This window comes from Oenanthe melanoleuca, chromosome 11, assembly GCF_029582105.1.
Source record: "Oenanthe melanoleuca isolate GR-GAL-2019-014 chromosome 11, OMel1.0, whole genome shotgun sequence".
NCBI lineage: Eukaryota > Metazoa > Chordata > Aves > Passeriformes > Muscicapidae > Oenanthe > Oenanthe melanoleuca.
Genome location: NC_079345.1, coordinates 6,428,205 through 6,447,191, shown reverse-complemented (window position 1 = coordinate 6,447,191; position 18,987 = coordinate 6,428,205). Strand labels below are relative to the sequence as shown.

At 50.6% G+C, this 18,987-nt stretch overlaps 1 protein-coding gene across 3 annotated transcripts in view; it reads right to left on the bottom strand.

The window, feature by feature from the left end:
• CPNE2 (copine 2) overlaps positions 1-18,987 on the bottom strand; it is a 42,083-nt gene continuing 23,096 nt past the window's right edge. For 2 of the 3 annotated variants that reach the window (XM_056500589.1, XM_056500590.1), the window contains 11 exons: positions 17,583-17,666; positions 14,509-14,598; positions 14,185-14,283; positions 13,334-13,420; positions 13,098-13,157; positions 10,683-10,816; positions 10,013-10,067; positions 5,786-5,837; positions 4,741-4,874; positions 1,464-1,700; positions 2-607 (listed from right to left, as the gene is read on the bottom strand). In XM_056500589.1, the coding sequence (XP_056356564.1) occupies positions 500-607; positions 1,464-1,700; positions 4,741-4,874; positions 5,786-5,837; positions 10,013-10,067; positions 10,683-10,816; positions 13,098-13,157; positions 13,334-13,420; positions 14,185-14,283; positions 14,509-14,598; positions 17,583-17,666 (1,140 nt within the window). In that variant the 3' untranslated portion in view covers positions 2-499. Of the gene's footprint in view, positions 608-1,463; positions 1,701-4,740; positions 4,875-5,785; positions 5,838-10,012; positions 10,068-10,682; positions 10,817-13,097; positions 13,158-13,333; positions 13,421-14,184; positions 14,284-14,508; positions 14,599-17,582; positions 17,667-18,987 lie in introns of all 3 variants that reach the window. The other variant, XM_056500588.1, reaches the window with a different exon arrangement.

Below are 18,987 nucleotides of genomic sequence, written 5' to 3'. Positions count from 1 at the left end.
TTCCTATCTAGAAGACTCTTGTTTTAAATGTCCAAGTTTCTTTATTAACCTGAGTATAACAAATATAACATGTACACAGTATAAAAATGAACACAGAACCTGACAGGTGTACAGGTACGACACAAATACACAAACTATACAACGACCAGTTCATTGAATGAGAATAATATATTAAGCATTTCATTGCTTTGAAAAAGCAACTTTTGATCATAAAAATTGTATCCTGTACCACTGAAATTATACAAAGTACATTCAATACTGAAAAGTGACTCAACGGAGCAGTACCAAGGCATGGCCTGGCTGCTTAGTGTTACCTTGGGCCAAGACTGTACAAAATGAATCCAGACACTTTGCTGGGATGAGTCTTAAGAACTTAGCAATTAAATTAAGAAGTACAAAGTGTTTCAGGGAGGGTATTCTCTTTAAAAGCATGTGGAACGTGCTTTTGGCAGGACCAACAGGCTTCGGCAACATGCAGAGGGTGCAGCCTGGCACGGCTCTACGCAGGCTCCGAGTTGATGGGTGGCAAGTTTTGGTGCTTGAAGTACTGCACGACTTGCTGGGGCAGCTCTGCCAGCACAGCTTTGGCCAGGGTCTCCTTGGGGACCTGTGAGCCAAAGGGAACCAACATCAGTGTTAGGACAGCCACAGTGTTAGGGGACCAACTGAGCAAACATGGCTGGGCTGTCCCCAGCTCCAGATCCTGGCATTTCATTTAATACCCCCTAGAGTCTCTTGATAGCCAGCATTTTATACACCTGGGTTTATTATATTCTATACTACCCTTCCCTCCAGGAGAGAATCCACTGGTATAGAGCAATAAAACATCCTGGGTAGGTCAGAAAAAACAGGTGTGAGTACCAGGAGGTGAAATAGAAAGACACTGATTAATTGCAAAAAAGGGGAAGATAAGCACAAGCTCCATCCTTGGCAGTCAATCCTTTGCCAGCCACAGCCTCTGTCCCAGAGTTGTCTCCTGGATGATTGCAATGGACTCATCCCACAGAGGGGACTTCCAGGGCCAGTGCCACCATTGCCCCTTCCCACAGGGGATCAGGGGGCATAGGACTCCTTCTCAGGACAGTTCAGCATGGAGCCCTTGGTGTGTGGCACAGCAGGGTGCTGATGAGGCCTGAGTGGGACTCACTAAAACCAGCACAGGACTGTGGTGAGGGATGTGAGGAACCAGGAACCCAGATCCTGCTCTGAGTCACTGGTTTTTTCTGCCACCTGTCTGACAATGACAGGGAAACATGGCATGCTCAGGTGGAGCCCTGCAGAGCACAGTTACCCCTCCCTGCAGTGCTGATTTATGTGATCCACGCCAGAGCATCCCTGAGGGTAAGACAGAGCAAGACAGGCAGGTACCTCTTGCCTCTGCCTGCCTCTACCATGGTTGTTCCACTTCCAGGGTGATTCCAGGTGTGCCATTCCCCTGTGATCACCTCCCCGCCCTAACTCACGTTGCGGAAGTTGCGGAAGGGCACGAACTGGACGATGTCGCGCACGGCCTCCTCGCCCGTGTAGGAGTGCAGCACCCGGCTGTCCCCGTCCAGGAACTCCATGGCAGCAAAGTCAGCATTGCCCACGCCCACGATGATGATGGACATGGGCAGCTTGGACGCCTGCACCACGGCGTGCCTCGTCTCGTCCATGTCGCTGATCACCCCGTCCGTGATGATGAGGAGGATGAAGTATTGCTGTGGAGGCAGGGCACAGGGTCAGACCCAGTGGGATGGATGCCAGGACACCCCCACAAGGCAGCCAGGGCTCCCTCTGCGGGCTGTGAGTGGCCAAGGTGTTCACATGAGGGCTGGCAGGTCTCCTGGGGATTTGGGGGTGAGCTTCCCAAATTTCTACCATTTCCTAGGACAGCTGGCATCATGCCCGTTAGCAGAATCCAGAAATTCAGCTGCTCTTATTCCCCCTGGTTTTTGAAAGATCTTAATCAAACAACAAACCAGCTTTCACTCCAAAATGTTTTTCTGAATTGCTGATTTACTGTACTTAATGATGCAAAAAGCTCAACTTCTAAACTATACAGGATTTCTGTCAGGGCCAAGAGGAATTCACGGTAGGGACATGAGCCCAGCTGGGAGATGAAATCTCCCTCTGCCTGCACAATGGGGTGTGTTTTGGGCTGCTCCCCATCACCATCTCCCTGCTCTGATGGGGAGCATCTCCTGTACTGCACTGCCAGGCTGTGGGGCCATCCCCTGCCCATGGCTTGTCCATCTCCTGTGCAAAGGGTATGGGACACACTGAGGGGGCATGCAGAGGATATCAGCAAGCTGGGGGATGACAGAGCAGCAGCATTAGAAACTGCTCCCTTTCCCCTGGGAAAAGGAGGGCACCAGGACCACTCCTGCAGAGCTGGGGAAGGATGGACCAACAGATGGACAGATGGTCCTGCTGGACACAGCTCAGCAAACCTGAAGCATGTGGACCCCCCAAAATCCCATCTCCTCTGTTTCCAGGGAAAGTAATGACTCAATTTTGGCACATTACAGAGCCTGTTCATGCTGGAGAAATGACGAAAACAAGCACTTAAGAGCATTAAAGCCCTTTGTTCCTCTCCTCATTCTTTCCATTTCCTCTGAAAACCGCTAGTGCAGCATCCTGGAAGAGCAAAGGAAGGACTGCTGCCCCAAGCCTGTTTTTCTGGTCTTCCTCCAGTCCACATCCCCTGAAACCTTCCCTAAGCTTCATCCACTCTTGATGATCTGCAGCGCTAAACTCCAAGTACTAACAAAGCTGTGTAGAGCTTAAACTCAACCTGAGGACATGGGTGAGGAGATTTTCCCAAGTCAGACCCTTCCCCACTCCAGCCCCTTTTGATGCTTTAATCCTGCCTGCACAGGGTTTTTATCTAAATGTTTACTTTTGAGAGTAAATCCTGGTGAAATACAAGTCTGCAGAGCAGGATTGCAACATCTGAGTCTGGAGGACAAGACTAAACTGCAGGAGAGGACCTGCACTGGTCAAAACTGGAAGCAGGACTTAGACCTCGCCCCATCTGGGAACCAGTGTGGGAGGAAAAGTATAAAACCTTGAGGGGAGCAGCTGATAATGACTTTAAGCTGATTCTCCCTTTCCCTGTCTGCTCTACTGGAAACATGGAAAGGGTTCTTTCCCTTTGTTCCCTTTTTTCTGTGAAATCCATAACAAGATCTGAGAAAAATGCTGGAAAGTATGCAGGAAAAGGGTGGGGAAGCAGAGCTTGTCAAATGTTTATCACAACATATTTCAGAGGTCAAAAGAAGTAAGAGCTGATGCTGGAGATCAGCCTCAAAGCCCAGGAGCTGTGCAGGGGTGATGAGCATCACTGTAAGCAAGGGACCAGGGGGCACTGCTGGAGAGCATCAGTGGGAGATTCCCCAAGGAGCAGTGACAGTTTTGGTGGTGTCAATAAATGACAGCAGGACAGGAGTGCTGGTGGCACCTCCAGGCTCCAGCTGCAGTACCCAGCCAGGGTGGCACCTCTGCCAAGCCACAATCAGAGCTGCTGGTGCACAGGGACCAGGCTGGGGAGTCTATTACACACCAACCCAGCAGCACCTGCCTCCTTTCTCCTGTTTTCCCTGTTAAAATGGCTGATCCCTGCATCCCCGTGGGCTCCTGGGATGATTCCTGATCCATTTGTTAATGATACCAGCAATTAGGCTTAGGCGGGTGAGCAGGACTGGGAGGGATTAGGCAGCACTGAACAGCATGAGATGAGAAAAAGGGAGGTTTGGATGCAAGGACCCTGCTGGAAAGGTGAGTTTTAATTCCCCAAAGCTTATTAATCCTTCCCCAAGAGTCAAATGGTGTAATATCCCTCTGTCCCTCCCCCAGCCCCAGGATGTTTTAGTCTCCCATCCCTTAAGAGCTGAGGGCTCTGTGTGTGATCCATGTTGCTATGGAAAAACCACGAGGTTTTTTGGTTTTGTTTGAAATGCTGGGAGCAAGCGAGAGGGGAGGAAGAGGAGGGCAGGTCCAGGCAGCCACTGAAGCCATCAGCACCAGGAGTGGCTTTGATGCAGGAGCTGAAGATGGGAGGGAAGAGAAGACCCCGGGGGAGTGAGATCCCTCATCAATAACGCTTTGTGCTGCCAAAAAAACACCGAGCCAAGCCAGGCTTGCCTCTGACGGCACTATTAGTGCCCATTATTTAAAATCTCCCTTGATTAAACTATTAGTGCCAGCAAAGGGGTGCAATTTGCATACGATTAGCGCCTCTGCTCGGTGCTGAGCCCGTGGGCACTCCCTCCCCCACTGACAGCGACACAGAAAAGGAAAAAATGAGGAACGACCTGGATCTGTGCTGAATTAAACCACATTCAGTATTTCCTTATGCCTGGAGCTGGGAAGAGCAACAGCACTCACAGCAAGGCTGGAAAAGCTCCTCGTGGGGAACAGGTTTTAGGTGTGATCCTGCTTTGCTCCAGGCAGGAATCAGGGAGGTTTTTACCCCAACATCTCCTGCCGTGCAGCTGCTAATGCCCAAGCTGAGCTGTTCTGGCCAGCAAAAGCCAGGGGCCAGATCTGCCCTCCTCCACCTGCTGCCACAGGGACCCAAGGGAGCTCTGTCTTACAGACTTCAGGTGCTCTTCACACCCCTAAGAGGACACTTTGGTCACCACTGGCGAGGCTGGACCCACAGAGAAGGGAAAGACACGAAAAGCCAGCTCAGGCTTTGTGATGCCCTGCCCAAAGCCATCAGGATTGCCATCACATCATGGGATCTTATGGACTTACCGATGCAGTTTCCTGCTGGGTGGCTTGAGCTGCAAAACGAGCCACGTGGTTGATGATGGGGGAGAAGTTAGTGGGTCCGTAGAAGCGGATGTGGGGCAGGCAGGCAGAGTATGCTTGGACAATGCCCTCCACACCTTCAGGGAAAGCAGAGAAACCAGGCATTACAGACTGTCACAACTCAGGACCACACCAAGCCCAGTTAGGAATTGTAAGCTCATGCTGGCATGGAGCTGAAGTCAGATCTATTCACCCCTTCCTCCCTAAAGCATCCAGATCTACAATTTTCTTTCACCCCAAATTTCTGAATATCCAGTCTTTGCTCTTCAGTCACTTTGCAGTGGGTCCTTAGACCTTCTGTGGCAGGGAAGCCCTTGCAGTGCCCAGAGTCAATGAAGGCATTCCTTGGGATTGTGACAAAAATCTCAGAATCAGCCAAGGATGAGGAACAAATAGAAAAGCAACTCCTGGTCTCTGAAAATAACGAAAAAAAAAAATAGAAGGTCCACGGTAACCCTTACCACTTAGGGTTTGAGCAGTCCTTCAGCCATCACTGTGAGCAGCTATCAGCTGCTAAATGGAGCGTTAAGGCTGAATTCCCCATCTGCTAAACAGGCCTTGTGTTTCTTGCAGCCTTGCTGGGAGAGCAGACGGCTGGTAGGACACACCAGACAGCAGAGCGAAGGCGGATTTTACACAGTCTGAATCCAGTTGCATCTTACCCTGGGCCTTCCTACACACCCCCAAATTTTCTGTGCTTTCCTCTGAGTGTGCCTTTAGCATGTGCTCTGCTTCACTGTCCATGTCTGTCTCTGAGCATGCCTTGAAAAATCCCCATGATCATAGAATCACGGACTGATTCAGGTTGGAAGGGACCTTAGAGATCATCTAGCACCAACCACACTGACATCAGTGGTGATGCCATCCACTACATCAGGCTGCTCAGGGCCCCATCCAACCTGGTCCTGAGCACATCCAGGGATGAAGAAGGAAGGATAGAAGGCACTGAAGGCATCTAAGGAGTCCTAAAGGCCTGCCAGATGCATACCTGAACAGAATGGATTCCTGGGATTGAAGTTAATGGCAAACTCATGGGATACCTGTGGAGAAGAAAAGACCCAAATTAATCTGCAGGGCCAGTGCAGGGCAGGCAGCTCATTAACAATTTAGCTGATGCTGCAGGGCTGATTTAGGTGTGATGCTCCCCTGGAGCAGAACCAGGTGGTCACAGAGTTATGGTTCATCCTGCTGGGTCAGTGACACTTCCTAGCCCTCTGCTACCAATCAGCAAACCCAAACATGGTCAGGGCTGAGCAGCACTGGAAGATGAACCACTTCCCCCATCATAGAGCCTCCTGAAATTATCACACCATGTTTCTTCCACAGTTATCAAAGCAGGTCTGTCCATGTGGCTGCCCAGAGGGGAAGCAGGTAGAAGGGATGCTCTTATTAAGTTGTGCCATCTCACCACTCACCAGGAGAAATTACTTCATCCTGTTGCAGGCTTTAAAGGGAGAAAACTCAAACTCATCACAGGGAGTCCCAGTCCTGGCAGCATCCCCATCTCTCTGCACAAGGATGATGCAGCAGGAGGGAAGAAGGCACAGAGTGAGCTTTGTTGAAGACCTGGTGTGGCATGTCAGGTACAACAGCAAACCAGCAGCTGATTAACTTCATCATCTGGGCCAGCATGAGGGTGAAAGGCAGTGTGGGAGAGGAGACATGAATGCTTGGATGTGATGGACAGGGAATCCCAGCACAGTCTGGGCTGGTTTTCATTGCCCATGAACCCATCCTTCCACCACAGCACATCCAAGACCCTTCAGCTTTTCCACCACCTCCTTTCAAGCTGAGGGAGATGGTCTTGCAAAAAGGTCTTGTGGCAAGAGCAGACCCTCACACTTTGATCCCTGGACAGCAGTTGCTTTGAACCTTTCTCTGTAAGCAAAGAAAGCTCAGCAGCCCAGCTGCAAGAGAGAGGTCCTGCCTTCCAGTATGAACCTTTCCAGGGCTGGTGTGGGTCAACAGCCATCAGATGTGTGGGGTTAGACATTCCTCACTCTGCTCCCAGCAATTTAGGCACTCTAAGAAGCAAACAGACTCTCAGGAGCATCAAGGATATACAATTGCCTCTTCCAGCACCTCTGAATTTGAAGGGGTCATTCGGGCTTTCAGGCCACCAGCTCAAGGACTCTGAAACAAAATGCTCCCACCCTGTTCGTGCCAGTGTTACAAAACAAGGATATTGTCTCCCTCTCGGAAGGGTGGAGGTTTGCTGAGCTTTTCAGCAAGGGAATTGCTTCGGGACATGCATATTCCCAATGCTGGCAGAAACGAGTGTCCTGCAAAGCGCCGTCTGAACCAGAGTCCTCCCCAGGCTGCAAACACAGCATGCTCTGATTCAGACTTTCCAATTATGCTGGGCATTGTGTCGAAAGCAGCAGAAACTGTTTTTACAAGAGGCTGTGGGGTGGGAAACAGCAACCAAACAAAAGTAAAGTCAACCAAAAGTCTTGCCCGTGCTGCAAAGCTGATGGGCTGCCTGGCTGTTCACTGGCCACAGCCTGCTCAGGTCTCTCCAGGGCTGCAGAGCACTCACAGCCACAGGTTAGAGAAAGCTGAATATATCACTGTGTTTTTTGTATACACCCTTTCTCACAGAAGCCTTGATTTGGGCAATATACCCAAATTCAGTTGACTTGCAGTTGTAATGGGCTTGCTTCTTATTTTGTTTTAGATCATGTTCAAAATTCTGCCACAAGTATTTATAGACAAGGCAGGCAGAAATATTTCCATATTTTGCTCTGCAAAGAGGTGTTTCTCTTTCTTTTAAGATGCAATGAAATGGTTTCAAGCTGTATTTCTTACTGTCTACAGAGCAGAACCCCTACATGGCAAAAGTGTTGCAAAACCTCCTCTAGAGTTTTTATGAATTTTACATTATATATAAAAATATATATGTATATATATATCTGCTAAAAAAAATCAGCAGGAGAGCTTCAATATAACAAAAAAATGTAAAGAAAGGATGTCATTCCCAATTCAGCTTGTACTTTGAAAACAGTTTCTGTGCAGTCCAGCCAAATGTACATGGATCACCTACAGGTATTCCATTCCCCAGTAACTCACAGGGAGAAACTTCTGATCCACCCCAAAGAGTAAGACCAACCTCACTGAGGGTTCTCTGCCACCCCCAGAAGGAATCCCACCCCTGCTATAACTCAGTTTTCCTATATATAAGTCAAAAAGCATGGAAAGCATTGGAGGTTGCACATCAAGCTGCCAGCTTCCCCAGGCTGATCCCATCCCCCAAATCCAGGTGACCCGTGTGGCTCCAACATGAAGAATCCCCCTCTCTGCTGCTGCTTTGCCTTTGCTCATCCCCCAGAAACCACAGCCCATCTGCTCCCCTCTCCTGTTCCCTGCTAGGAACCACTCGAGGCTCTCTACAGAGCTGTTACACGGCAAGATGTTCTTTGACATTTCCAACGCGACTTTTGTGTGCAAAACATTTTGCTCTGATGGGCGCCTGAGAAGCATTGGGGGAGCCATGGCAACGGGAGCACAAAGCACCATTTATACCTCTTGTACCTCTTGGCAATCTTTACTTGGGTCTGTGGGTCCCTGTTTCCTGTCCACCGTCACACAGGGCACAGGTTTTCATGAAGAGCTGCTGCTTTGGCTTTCAAATTACCCAACGAGCCTTGACTGCCAAAAGGTCTTTAGTGAGTGAGTGGAGGCAGTGATGGTTAAAGAGAGCTGGGGAGAGATGAAGCCCCAAGCATCAAGGGAGATGCACCAGGGATGGCCCCACTGATAACTTGAGAAAACTGATGGGTCGTGGGGGACCTGTAGGCATGGGCTAAGCACTGGGGAGAAGAAGCTGCTCCCGACTGGGTTTTATTTGGGCTCAGAAATCATTCTGGAGAAAAATAAGGTGTTTTTTTCTGGTAGGTTTTACAGAGCATCTTCAGGCCCACAGGAGGCTGCAGGAGGCACATGCAGAGTGCCCAGCCCTCATCCTCAACCAGTACCCACCTCCAGTCTTGCCAGAGGGGCTGTTTCCAACCCAGCAATGCCCTTCCTGTGGGCACTGACTCACACACATGGGCAGCAGAACAGGATGCTCTCCATGACGATCCTGAGCTGCTGTGCCCTTTCCATCCCTACTGCATTGGCCATTCCCATTCTTCTCCCCAAGTAGTAAAGCAGCTGGCAGCAGCTGGCTCTTAGATCTTGGAAACTGCCTATCTAGATTTTCCCAACAAAAGTGATAAAGTGATAGACCAGAGACATTTGCAGGCCAAGGAGGATGAATCAGCTCCAAAGTGCACATGGAGGGATCTCCTCCTGTGGCTGGCAAACAGCAAGAGCTCCCACTTGAGTCATATGAATTCTGGCTGCCAGCAGAGCAGAGAAAAGCACAAAGGCAGAGCGGGCAGGACATCCCCAGCCACGAGGGTTGGCAGTGATGAGCTTCCCAGCCCAGTTCCCAGCTGCTCATGACTTATGTGCCCCGCTGTGCTCAGCCCAGAGCACAGCTCCCCTCCCACAGAACACAAAGGGCTCACTGAGATTCAACCCCAGCCTGAAGCTGGGAACGCCTCAAAACCAGTGAGCAGAAAGAAAATGCACACAAAGGGCGTGAGCAAAGAGCGGCCAAAAGACCCAGCCAGTAATTAATGATGGTGGTGTCCCAGCACATTGTCTCAGCTGGGAGAAGATGCTCCCCATCTGCCAGCCAGGCTGCAGGAACAGCCCCATTCCCTGCCCTCCAGATGAGCAGGATGTACAGCTCAGCCCTTGGAGAACCAGTGTCTAATCCTAACCAAAGATCAAGGTGGATTTTTGGGAAAGCTCCTCTGCTTCAGTCCTTGCAGGCTCTGCCTGTGCAACATCACATCAAGGCTCCCTAGCTCCCAGCCCCCTTCCAGACTTAGCTGCTGTCTGACACATTCATCCAGAGGCCTCTTCCCTTCCCCAGAACTGTTCCTGCCTTCTGCCAGGAGAATGAATCAATGCCTGGCTCTGCCCATTAATGCCAGGGAGCTGCTGCTTTCATGCCAGTGCAGAATGAAGGAATGGGCTGCTTATGCCCCGTCCCTGCCTCGTTGCCCACCCACACTGACATATCTCACTGGCTGAGATTCCACATCTGCCCATTCCCCCTCTCCCCAGCAGCTTTTCCCTGACCAAGCCCTGGCAGTTCTGCTCCTGCCCAGGCAATATCAGGACAAACCCATCTCAAACACTCAGGTGGGCCACAGAATTTCACCTTCCAGTCTGGCGGGAGCTGGGCACCGAATCCCAGAGCAGGAAACATCTTGTCCCTAAAGAGAAGGAGGAAAACATATGGGTGTACTGATACACACAAAGCAGGCTTGCACAGATTTTCCCAAAACATACAGTGCTTTCAAATGGGAGATGAACAGAGAGAACAGATATTCCCCCTTGAATTTGATCTTTAGAGAAAAAAAGAGTCCAGCTTTGCTCTGTTTCCCATAGAGACCAAGAGCATCCTGCCCAAACGCTTGCGTCTCCTGCAGGCATGTAACCCTGGAGATTTTAAAAAATGAACAATCCATTTTGGTCACAAAAGCCATCACAGTGAGAGCAACAGACTTCTGTTTTGTTTTCTCTATCAATGTCTGAGATGAGGCAATCCGGGGTCACAGCTCTGACAGTAAACAACAGCGAGCTGAGGGCACCTGTCCCCAGCAGAGGATGCTCCACCTCTGCTAATGCTCCTTCCTCTCCACAGCAGCAATGGGGAGAGGAGAAAGCTTGTCCCAACCCTCTCCTCCTGCATCCTGATGTCCATGGTAAATAACATCCTTAAGGTATTATTTATCCCTGAATCAAGGCAGATTCAACCCAAAAGCCTCTTGGGAAGCCAGGGAAACATCTGGAAAACAGGGGTGGTGGCAGAAGGGCACGGTGCTTACGAGTCATAGTCCTGGATGATCTGGCCAACAGCCCAGATGGCTGACAAGTACTCGTTTGTCCCCAAGGGGTTGATGTAGTGCAAAGAGGAGGGTTCCTGGGGGTTCCCATTGGAAGCTGTGAAGTCAATCCCAACCTGGAGAACAAGAGAGATGCACAAACCCATCCTCTGTTAGCAAATGCCACCAGAGACCTGGCCACCAAGCCTCCACTGCACACACAGTTTCCCTCAAACCCCAAACCTCAAACATTTGAAAAAGTTTAACAAAATCCATTTCTTCGCCTTCCCTGCAAAAAGCAGATTAAATACTACATTAGGCAAAGTCACTCTTACCTCTCCAATTTTCATCAAAGAGCATCACATAAGGTGTCCCCAAGCAGCCCCTACTCCTGGAGGAAGCCACCACCACTGAGGACTTTGGCTGCCCATCTCCCAGTGAACAGGAACTGAGTAGCCCCAGGGACACCAAGGCAGCCAGAGTCATCTGGGTATTTGGATCTCAAGGTCTTTGACCAAAGAATCACAACCCTGAGCAGATCTTTCCCTGCAGGCAGGAAGACCTGCTCTTCACCAGGCTTCCCCAGGGACCAATATATGCTGAGCTCTCAGGGGACTCTGTCAGGAAGGCACTCATTTTTCTCCTTCCTAAATTAGGCTTTCTATTTAAAGGCATTTGTAGAAATCAGACCCAGATAAATCTGGCCAGAAGAGGCGAGATGCTGAGCCACCCAATTTGATACGACTGGAAGGAAGAGTTGGGACGAGGCAAACAGGCAGCGTGACTGCACTCCACTTGTTTGCTTAGCAAAGAGGCAAAACCCAAAATAACTCCACTGGCTAAATTGAGCTCAGGGATTTTGCAGGAGATTTTGCTCCATATCCGTAATGGGAGAGGACAAATGGCAGTTTGGCTGAGGCAAGAAGACATCCCAGCCCAGGACGTTCCACCTCCTTGTGCCAGGGTGGCTGGTAAAACACACATGGCAGGACAAGGGAAGGTGTTTTTAAACTGGAAGAGTGAGGGTTTGGATTGGAGATAATAGAGAAATGTTGCACCATGAGGGTGGTGAGGCTCAAGCTGTGCAGAGAAGCTGTGGCTGCCCCATCCCTGGAAGGGTTTAGGCCACGCTGGATGAAGCCCTGGGCAAGCTGGTCCAATGGGAGTTGTCCCTGCCTATAGCAGAGGGCTGGAATGAGATGATCTTTGAAGGTCACTTCCAACCCAAACCATCCTATGGGTCCATGAACACCATGAAACTTCTTTGCAAACATCTGTATGGCCTCACCAAAGCTGTGGTTCCCCTCTGTAACACCCCAGTGCCAGCTCTGCACAAGCCACCATGGCCAGAGAGCAAGAGGGAAACTGAGGCACGGGGTGGGGGCTCAGTGCAGCCAGACAGGCAGGGCCCTGCTCATGCAAGCAATGTCACCAAGAGCAGCACTTGGGCCGTGTCTGACAGGGACAGAGCTGCTCTGCTGCCAACACCTCTCTCTGGCTTCAGCCCTCCCTCGGTGGGGAGGACACCAGTGCCCTTTCCAAATTGCAGGGAGTCTGTGCAGAATCCTCCTGCCAGCTCAGGTGTTCTGCAGTGTTGCACCCTTTGGAAATACACCCTTTGGTGCAAAAATGCCTTGGGAGGAGGAGGAGGAGCCAATAACGGGGGAAAATTTCTGCATTCAAACCTAATTCACACAAGAGCTCTGTACTACCAATAAATTCACTAATTTTCTCTTCTATTCACTCTCCAGCACCAAGACCAAAGCACACAGAGGCAGAACAGCACACAAAAAGCTCTCCCAATCATTGCTGTTCCTATGGCAACTCTTCCTCCTCCTCCTACTCTTCCCCCATCATGTTTTCAGATAAAACAACAAAATACAAACTGATCTAACTGTGAGTGCCTGCAGCTCTCTGGATACTGCACCAGGAAAGTTTGCAGAAATTGAAAAACCCACTTCTGCACTGTGGTGGGTTCACTTAGGATTGTCATGTTCTTGCTTATTTACTCCTGACAAGCCATGGTCCAGCTTGAAAGAAGGTGGAAATGTCAATAAAAATGCAGAAAACCATCTCTGTAATACCCCAAAGCCTCCCATCTGGGTTCAGAATAAGGAGAGCTTCCATAAAAAAAATGAGGGTAGTTAAAGCCTGAAATGAGAAGTTGGTGACATTTTGTGAAGGGTCAGAAGGTCTCTTTGAATGTCTGGCCTCCAAAGTCCAGCCAGCTCCCTCCATGCTACTGGATGTACCTCAGCACCCCCAAACCCACATGGTTTAACAGCAATACTGGCAGCTCCTCACTGTCAGGAGAAGTGACCCCAAGCTGGTGCCAAACCTCACACAGAACCTCACTCCCCACTCTGCCCATTACACAGGTGTTACTATTACTGGGCAAAGAGAAGCAAAAGTCCTTACAGTAAACATCAGTTGGCAGCCTCCCAGGATGTAGTCCAGGAAGGAGAAATCTCTGGTTATCTGAAAGAAAAAACAAAAAACCCCAGTGCTTCAGCAATTGTCTTTATTGTCATCATTGCCCAGGCTATGCAGGTCCTTGGAAACACAAGAGAGGCAGAGGCAGAAGGGATGGGGGCAGCTTGAGGAGATCCAAGATGAGTTAGGGGCTGAAGGAAACATTCCAGTAACATACTCACTTTGCAGGATTTGACAATGATGATCCCGGAGTTCTTGTAATTCTTTTTCTTCTTTTGCTTTTTGGGGTTAATGCACTCTAGCTCGAGCTGTAACACAGGAGACAGACCCTGGTGTGAAAGCAGTGCTGGGCTGTGCACCTGGCTGCAGATGCCACCAGCAGCAAGTCCTGGGGGAGCCTCCCTCCAGTGAGGAAAAGAAGATTTTATTGCCAGGCTATTGCAAATCCAGAGGAAAAACAGGCTCAATGCCTGCCTCTGGCACCACCACCTTGTGCAGTCCTAGACAGGGCACTTTCATGCCTCTGTGCCTCAGTTTCCCCAGACAGGAAACTCAGTGCACCACACATGGTGCTTTACACACCTTGGCCAAGATCTCCTGGCTGCAATGCTGGTGAGCACAGCAGTGCAAAGGCCTGCTAGCCAGGGGTCTTCACAACATTCCTTCAGTCAGGAGGCGTCTGCCAAGAGTCCTGGCCAGCACTTCAGGGCAAAATGGGGACAGCTTTGGCACAAACTGAGCTGCAAGGCAGCTGGCACTCCTGGGGACCAAATTCAGCCCCAGCAGCAAGTCACATCTCCCCTTCTGGCCCCCCAAACCACAGGGCACCCCCAAATCACGGGTGCTGCTTCAGACATCCCAGCAGAGCCTGATTTTCAGCAAAGTCTGCCCTAGCTCTGTCCAGTTCAGATGTTTGAGCTACAAGCACAGCCTGGGTCACTCATGGAGCAGGTGAAGGAGAAAGGAATTTAGGCTTGGCTTCTTCTAGCCCAGATTGAGGGTGCAAGTACCAAAGCCTGTCACCACCCTGAGGAGCTCCTTCCTCATTCTTCCCCAAAAGCACTCCACTTACTGGAGAGGCATCCTGGGCTTCACACAGCCTGGCCACTGAGGTCTGAAACTCCCCGATGAAGTCGTGCCCCCCATCGCTGTCGTAGTCGTAACACACCACCTGGGGTGGGAGGAGCACAAACCAGCCTCAGAAAAGCAATTCCTCCTGCAGGACCTGCTGAAGCCCCCAGCCTCTCCTGCTGGAGACCCCAGACAAGGAGTATTTTGTTGTTTTGGTGGTTTGCTGCTTTGGGGTTTGTTAATAAGCCAGCCATGGGGGTTCAGATGTTTAACAGTCAATCCCAGAGGCTGATCCCCACAATACCAGCCAAGGGCTCCCCTGTACCTTTATCAGCTTCTCCATATCTCCATCACACAGTGACACCAAAGGCACAGTGAACGGCTTCCAGACAGGATCCAGTGTGTATTTGATCACCTGGAGGTGGGAGCAGAGGGTGCTGTCACAATGGGCACATCCACAGGCAGAGATCAGCACAAGGCAGGGACACATCTCCACGAGTGACCCTGAAGAGGCTCCCAGCCAGGCAAGCTGCCTCAGCCCTCTCCTGCTTCCAAAATTGAGACACAGCAGCTTCCCCTTCTCAGGCTGCAGCACGTGTGAGTTAGAACAGGTTTGTTTTCATATGCTGGGTGATTTACCCACCTCTGGGAGCAATTAGATAAACTGCCTGAGAGAACAGCTGTGGCACACTGGGCAGCACGGGCACAGCAATGCCTGAGCACAGGCACAGCCACTCACTCCACAACTCCCAGGCCAGCAGCTGCTATTAATGCCCTGGACCCCACTGCCTGCCCCCCACTCAGTGCTTACAGCCCCCCCAACACAGCCCAAATCCATCTGGGGTCTGACCACTGAGAAGATGGAGCAGCAAGATGCCGCAACCAGCCCTGGAAAGCCAAAACAGCCCTGGGCACATTAAGCTCTCTTGTCTCATCTGTGTAACATCTGCTGCCTGAGCTGGAGAAATATTAATTGATGCTTTTTGACATTTCCTGAGAGAATGCAATTGCTTAGTAGAAAGCTAAGCAAACTGGAGCGGGCTCCAGGCACATGCTGTGTACATGGGAGGTGCCTGCAGGGCAGGCAAAGATCCCTTTGCACAAAGGTGTGGTGCTCACAAAGACAGATCCACATGGATATTAAGAAAGTCAGGCACAGGCAGCAAGTTAACCCTTCTCTGTGCAAGGCAAACACGGGGGATATCTGGTGAGGAGGACCCTGGATCTGCAGCTGGGACAGTCCCTGCACAGAGCAGTGAGGAAGAGACCCATGGCTGCTGCTGGGGGCAAACTGGGAGCTGCAGGGGACCCAGAACTGGCATTTTGTGTGACAGTCAGGCTCTTACTGAGGCTGGGGGAAACCCTGACACTGCAGGAACAGTTTAGTTGAGTTTGTAAACACTTCCTCCAGGAGCTTGGGAGAGCAGGGAGAGCCCACACATCCCAAGATGCTGCCCACAGGCTGCCAGGTCGCCAAGGTGGGTGGGGAAGGATCCAGAGTTCCAGCTAAGCATTCACATGTGTGCTTAGACAACAAGCTGCAATAGTGCACTAATCCTGCCCTGTCAGACCTGCCCTGTCCATTGTGGCAGGAGAAATGCCAGCATCAGACTGGAAGCTGTTTATATTCCTGCACTGAAAGCTGCCAGAATGGAGAACTTCATTTCTTCATATCCAGCCACAAAACACAAAGGCAGTCACAATATCATGGAATGGTTTGGGTTGAAGGGGCCTTAAAGATCATCCAGTTCCAATCCCCTGCCATGGGCAGGGACACCTTGCACTAGACCAGGTTGCTTCACAACCCATCCAACCTGGCCTAGAACACTTCCAGGGATGGATCACCTAATGTGCTCCCTCCCAGGGCAGCTGGATGCATCCAGGGCTGGTAAGGTGAAGGCTGTTGGAGCACCCATTACTTGAAAGAAAACTTAATCCAGTGAGACAGAACAATGGGACAGTATTGACTTCTGCTCCCCACAAACCTGGCATGCTTTCAGAGATCAGTCACCTTCCCATGCCTCTTCCAGGAGGAAGGGCTGGGGCCACTCCAAGCCCCCACATCTGAGAAACATGCCTTGTTCAGTCAAAGCCCAGCTACACACACTGAATCACAAGGAAAAAAACAATTAAGGTCTGAGCCTGCTCCCACAGAAATACAGGAGAAATACTAAGGTTGATATGAACTAAATATGCAGGGAAAGGTGTGTGGGAAAGCACCAAAAAATAAACAGCAGAGCTGAGGTTATAAGGATGGCCTGTATTGGTACCACAGGACACCAGGTGCCATCCACATCCTGGTGCTCATGTGCATGTGGGTGTGTGAGTGAAGGAAATCCTCATGGACTTTGCACAGAGGTGCTAAAACCAAACACACAGAGAGACTTTGTAAATAAGCACCACTTCCTCCTTCCACCTGAGTTCCCCGAGTTTTGTCACAGCAGCTCCCTGTGATGGCACAATAGGCTCCTTAACCAGGCTTTGGGGGGACAAGAAAAGGGATGGGAAAAGCAGGGTGTGAGATGGGAGCTCTCTTCCTCTGCCATGGAAGCTGAGTCCCCCCTCCAGTGACTCCCCCTCCTCTCTCTGCCAGCTGTCAGGAGCTATGTACAAACTAAAAAGAGCCTTTAAACAAGCTCTGAGGACAAATAAAAAGGCAGTTGAAAAGTACTTATTAGTCCATTGTTAAAGCAAAAGCCAGCCTTTTTCTCCCTGCCCATGGCGTGCCTGGTGTTCCTAACATCACTGGCTTTAGCAGCTTGAGAATGTGACCAGAGGGAGCTCAGATCAAAAATCCACAGCAGACAAAAACGAGGAGAGGAGGGGTCAGTTAGCCCTGATCAGACCCACCAAGACCCTGAACAGGTCTCTGCCTCCTTGGCTGTGGCTCTGGCTCATGACAGACCCAAGGCTGAGTGCTCATGCACTGAAACTGGAACCTGAACACCCAGATTAGGTGAGACTGTGGCAAAAGCTCATTTCAACCTTCCCCCAGCTCACACCACCTCTCTCCACCATCTCCCCAGGTAACAGCTCATCCTGATGCTCCTGCAAGTGGAGGGAGAGTGGTGCAAGGCTCAGTTTAAGCCCAGGATGACACTGGAGATTTTTATGGGCTTCAAGACCCTCTCCCTCTCTGCATGCTTGATACAGCAGTGGGTTGTACAGAAAACTACTTCTATAGAAAACTATTTCAAGACTTTGCTGGCCTCAGTGAATCCTCATCCGCTGGAGTCCAGCAGCCTCAATTGGACACCAGGAAGCTGTAAGGTTTTGAAATCCCTGGATCCCACCCTGCTCTACAGGCAATGGATGAGGTAACACCATGAAGAGCAAGAGGATCTGATGTGAGGTGGAGGATGGGGATGTCTCAGCAGCTCAGGTTGGAGTTTTACTCACCTCTGTTCTGTGAACCAGCATCCACTTCCCATCGTCACCTGGTTTATAAAACTCCAAGAAGGGGTCAGACTTCCCAAAAAGGTCCTGGAGAGAGAAGAACAGGATGGGTTACATGGTGCTCTGCAAGCAGCAGAGGTCCAAGAGAGATGTCCCTGTGCCACTGCCAGCCCTGCAGACACTCTCCTGTCCCCATGGGGCCAGCTCAGGCACACTGGCAAACAGGCAGCAGCCACAGGCAGTGTCCTGCCCACCTCCCTGTCCTGGGTTGTGAATCCCCTCGATTTCCCCAGCACATTTTGGAGAGGTGGGTGTGCTGGCACCCAGCGTGTGCCTGTACCCAACAAACTCTCTGGGCACAGATGCCACAGAAAACAACCCCAGCTGGGAGGCAGCTGCATTTGGGCTTGGAAAAACATCCAAAGCCTCAAAGGAAAAACAGAGTTATGAAGTGCATGTCTTGGGGGAGAAAGGAAGAAAATCCACCCTCCTACACACAGCAGTACAGCATAAGCAGAGGAAATCTTTAAGGAGCGAGCTGCCCTGGTGTTGACAGAGATCATGTAACACCCTCTGAGATACACAGCCCTGAGTCAGTGTGTGCTGCCTCTCCTGCCAGCATCTCCTCAGATAATCCCCAGCACAGGGCTGCTGCTTTCTGAGGAACACACACACACACACACAGAGCCCTGCTGGAGCTGCACGGGGGCTGAGCCACCGCAGCTGGGGAGGAGGGAGGAAGGCGCCGGTGGCACCAACACCAGGGAAACTTCTCTAGGCAGAACTGCATCCCCATTCAGAAAAAACAAGGAGCTGCTGACAAGAAACCAACTCCCAAGTATTCCAGACAATCCATGGAGAATCCAAGTTATTTCAGTGGGGTTTTCCTCCTAGAGGGAGGTGGGTGTCTGAATCCTTCAAAGAGCTGGAGGAACTTTTTATGGGTTTGAACAGGAACTTTTTGTGCTTAGTGATGCAGTGGGGATGTGAGGGGCTGTGCATGGAGCAGGAGGAAACATGGACACTCCAGAATCTCCTGGAGATGGCAGCTGGGATGTATGCACATCGGTTCTAGCGATGTCCCAGCAGAAAATCCATCAACATTTCTATCTAAATCCTGTTTCTGATGCCAGCCAGGAAAGTAAATCACTGCAATGTGTTTTGGCTTGGGGGAACTACAACTTGCTTCAGTCAAAATTCTCCTGCAGAGAAGCAGACCATAAAGGCTCACAGGGATGCTCTCTGGTGAGATGAGGCTATTTTTTTCCTACCCTTTTCCACACATTTATAGGATGGAAACAAAAGCCATTCCTTCTGCAGCATTACAGCTATAGCACAGCTCTGATCCTGCTCACCCACCACCTGGACTTGGCATTTCCAGGCCTCACAGATGGATTAAAGAACCAAG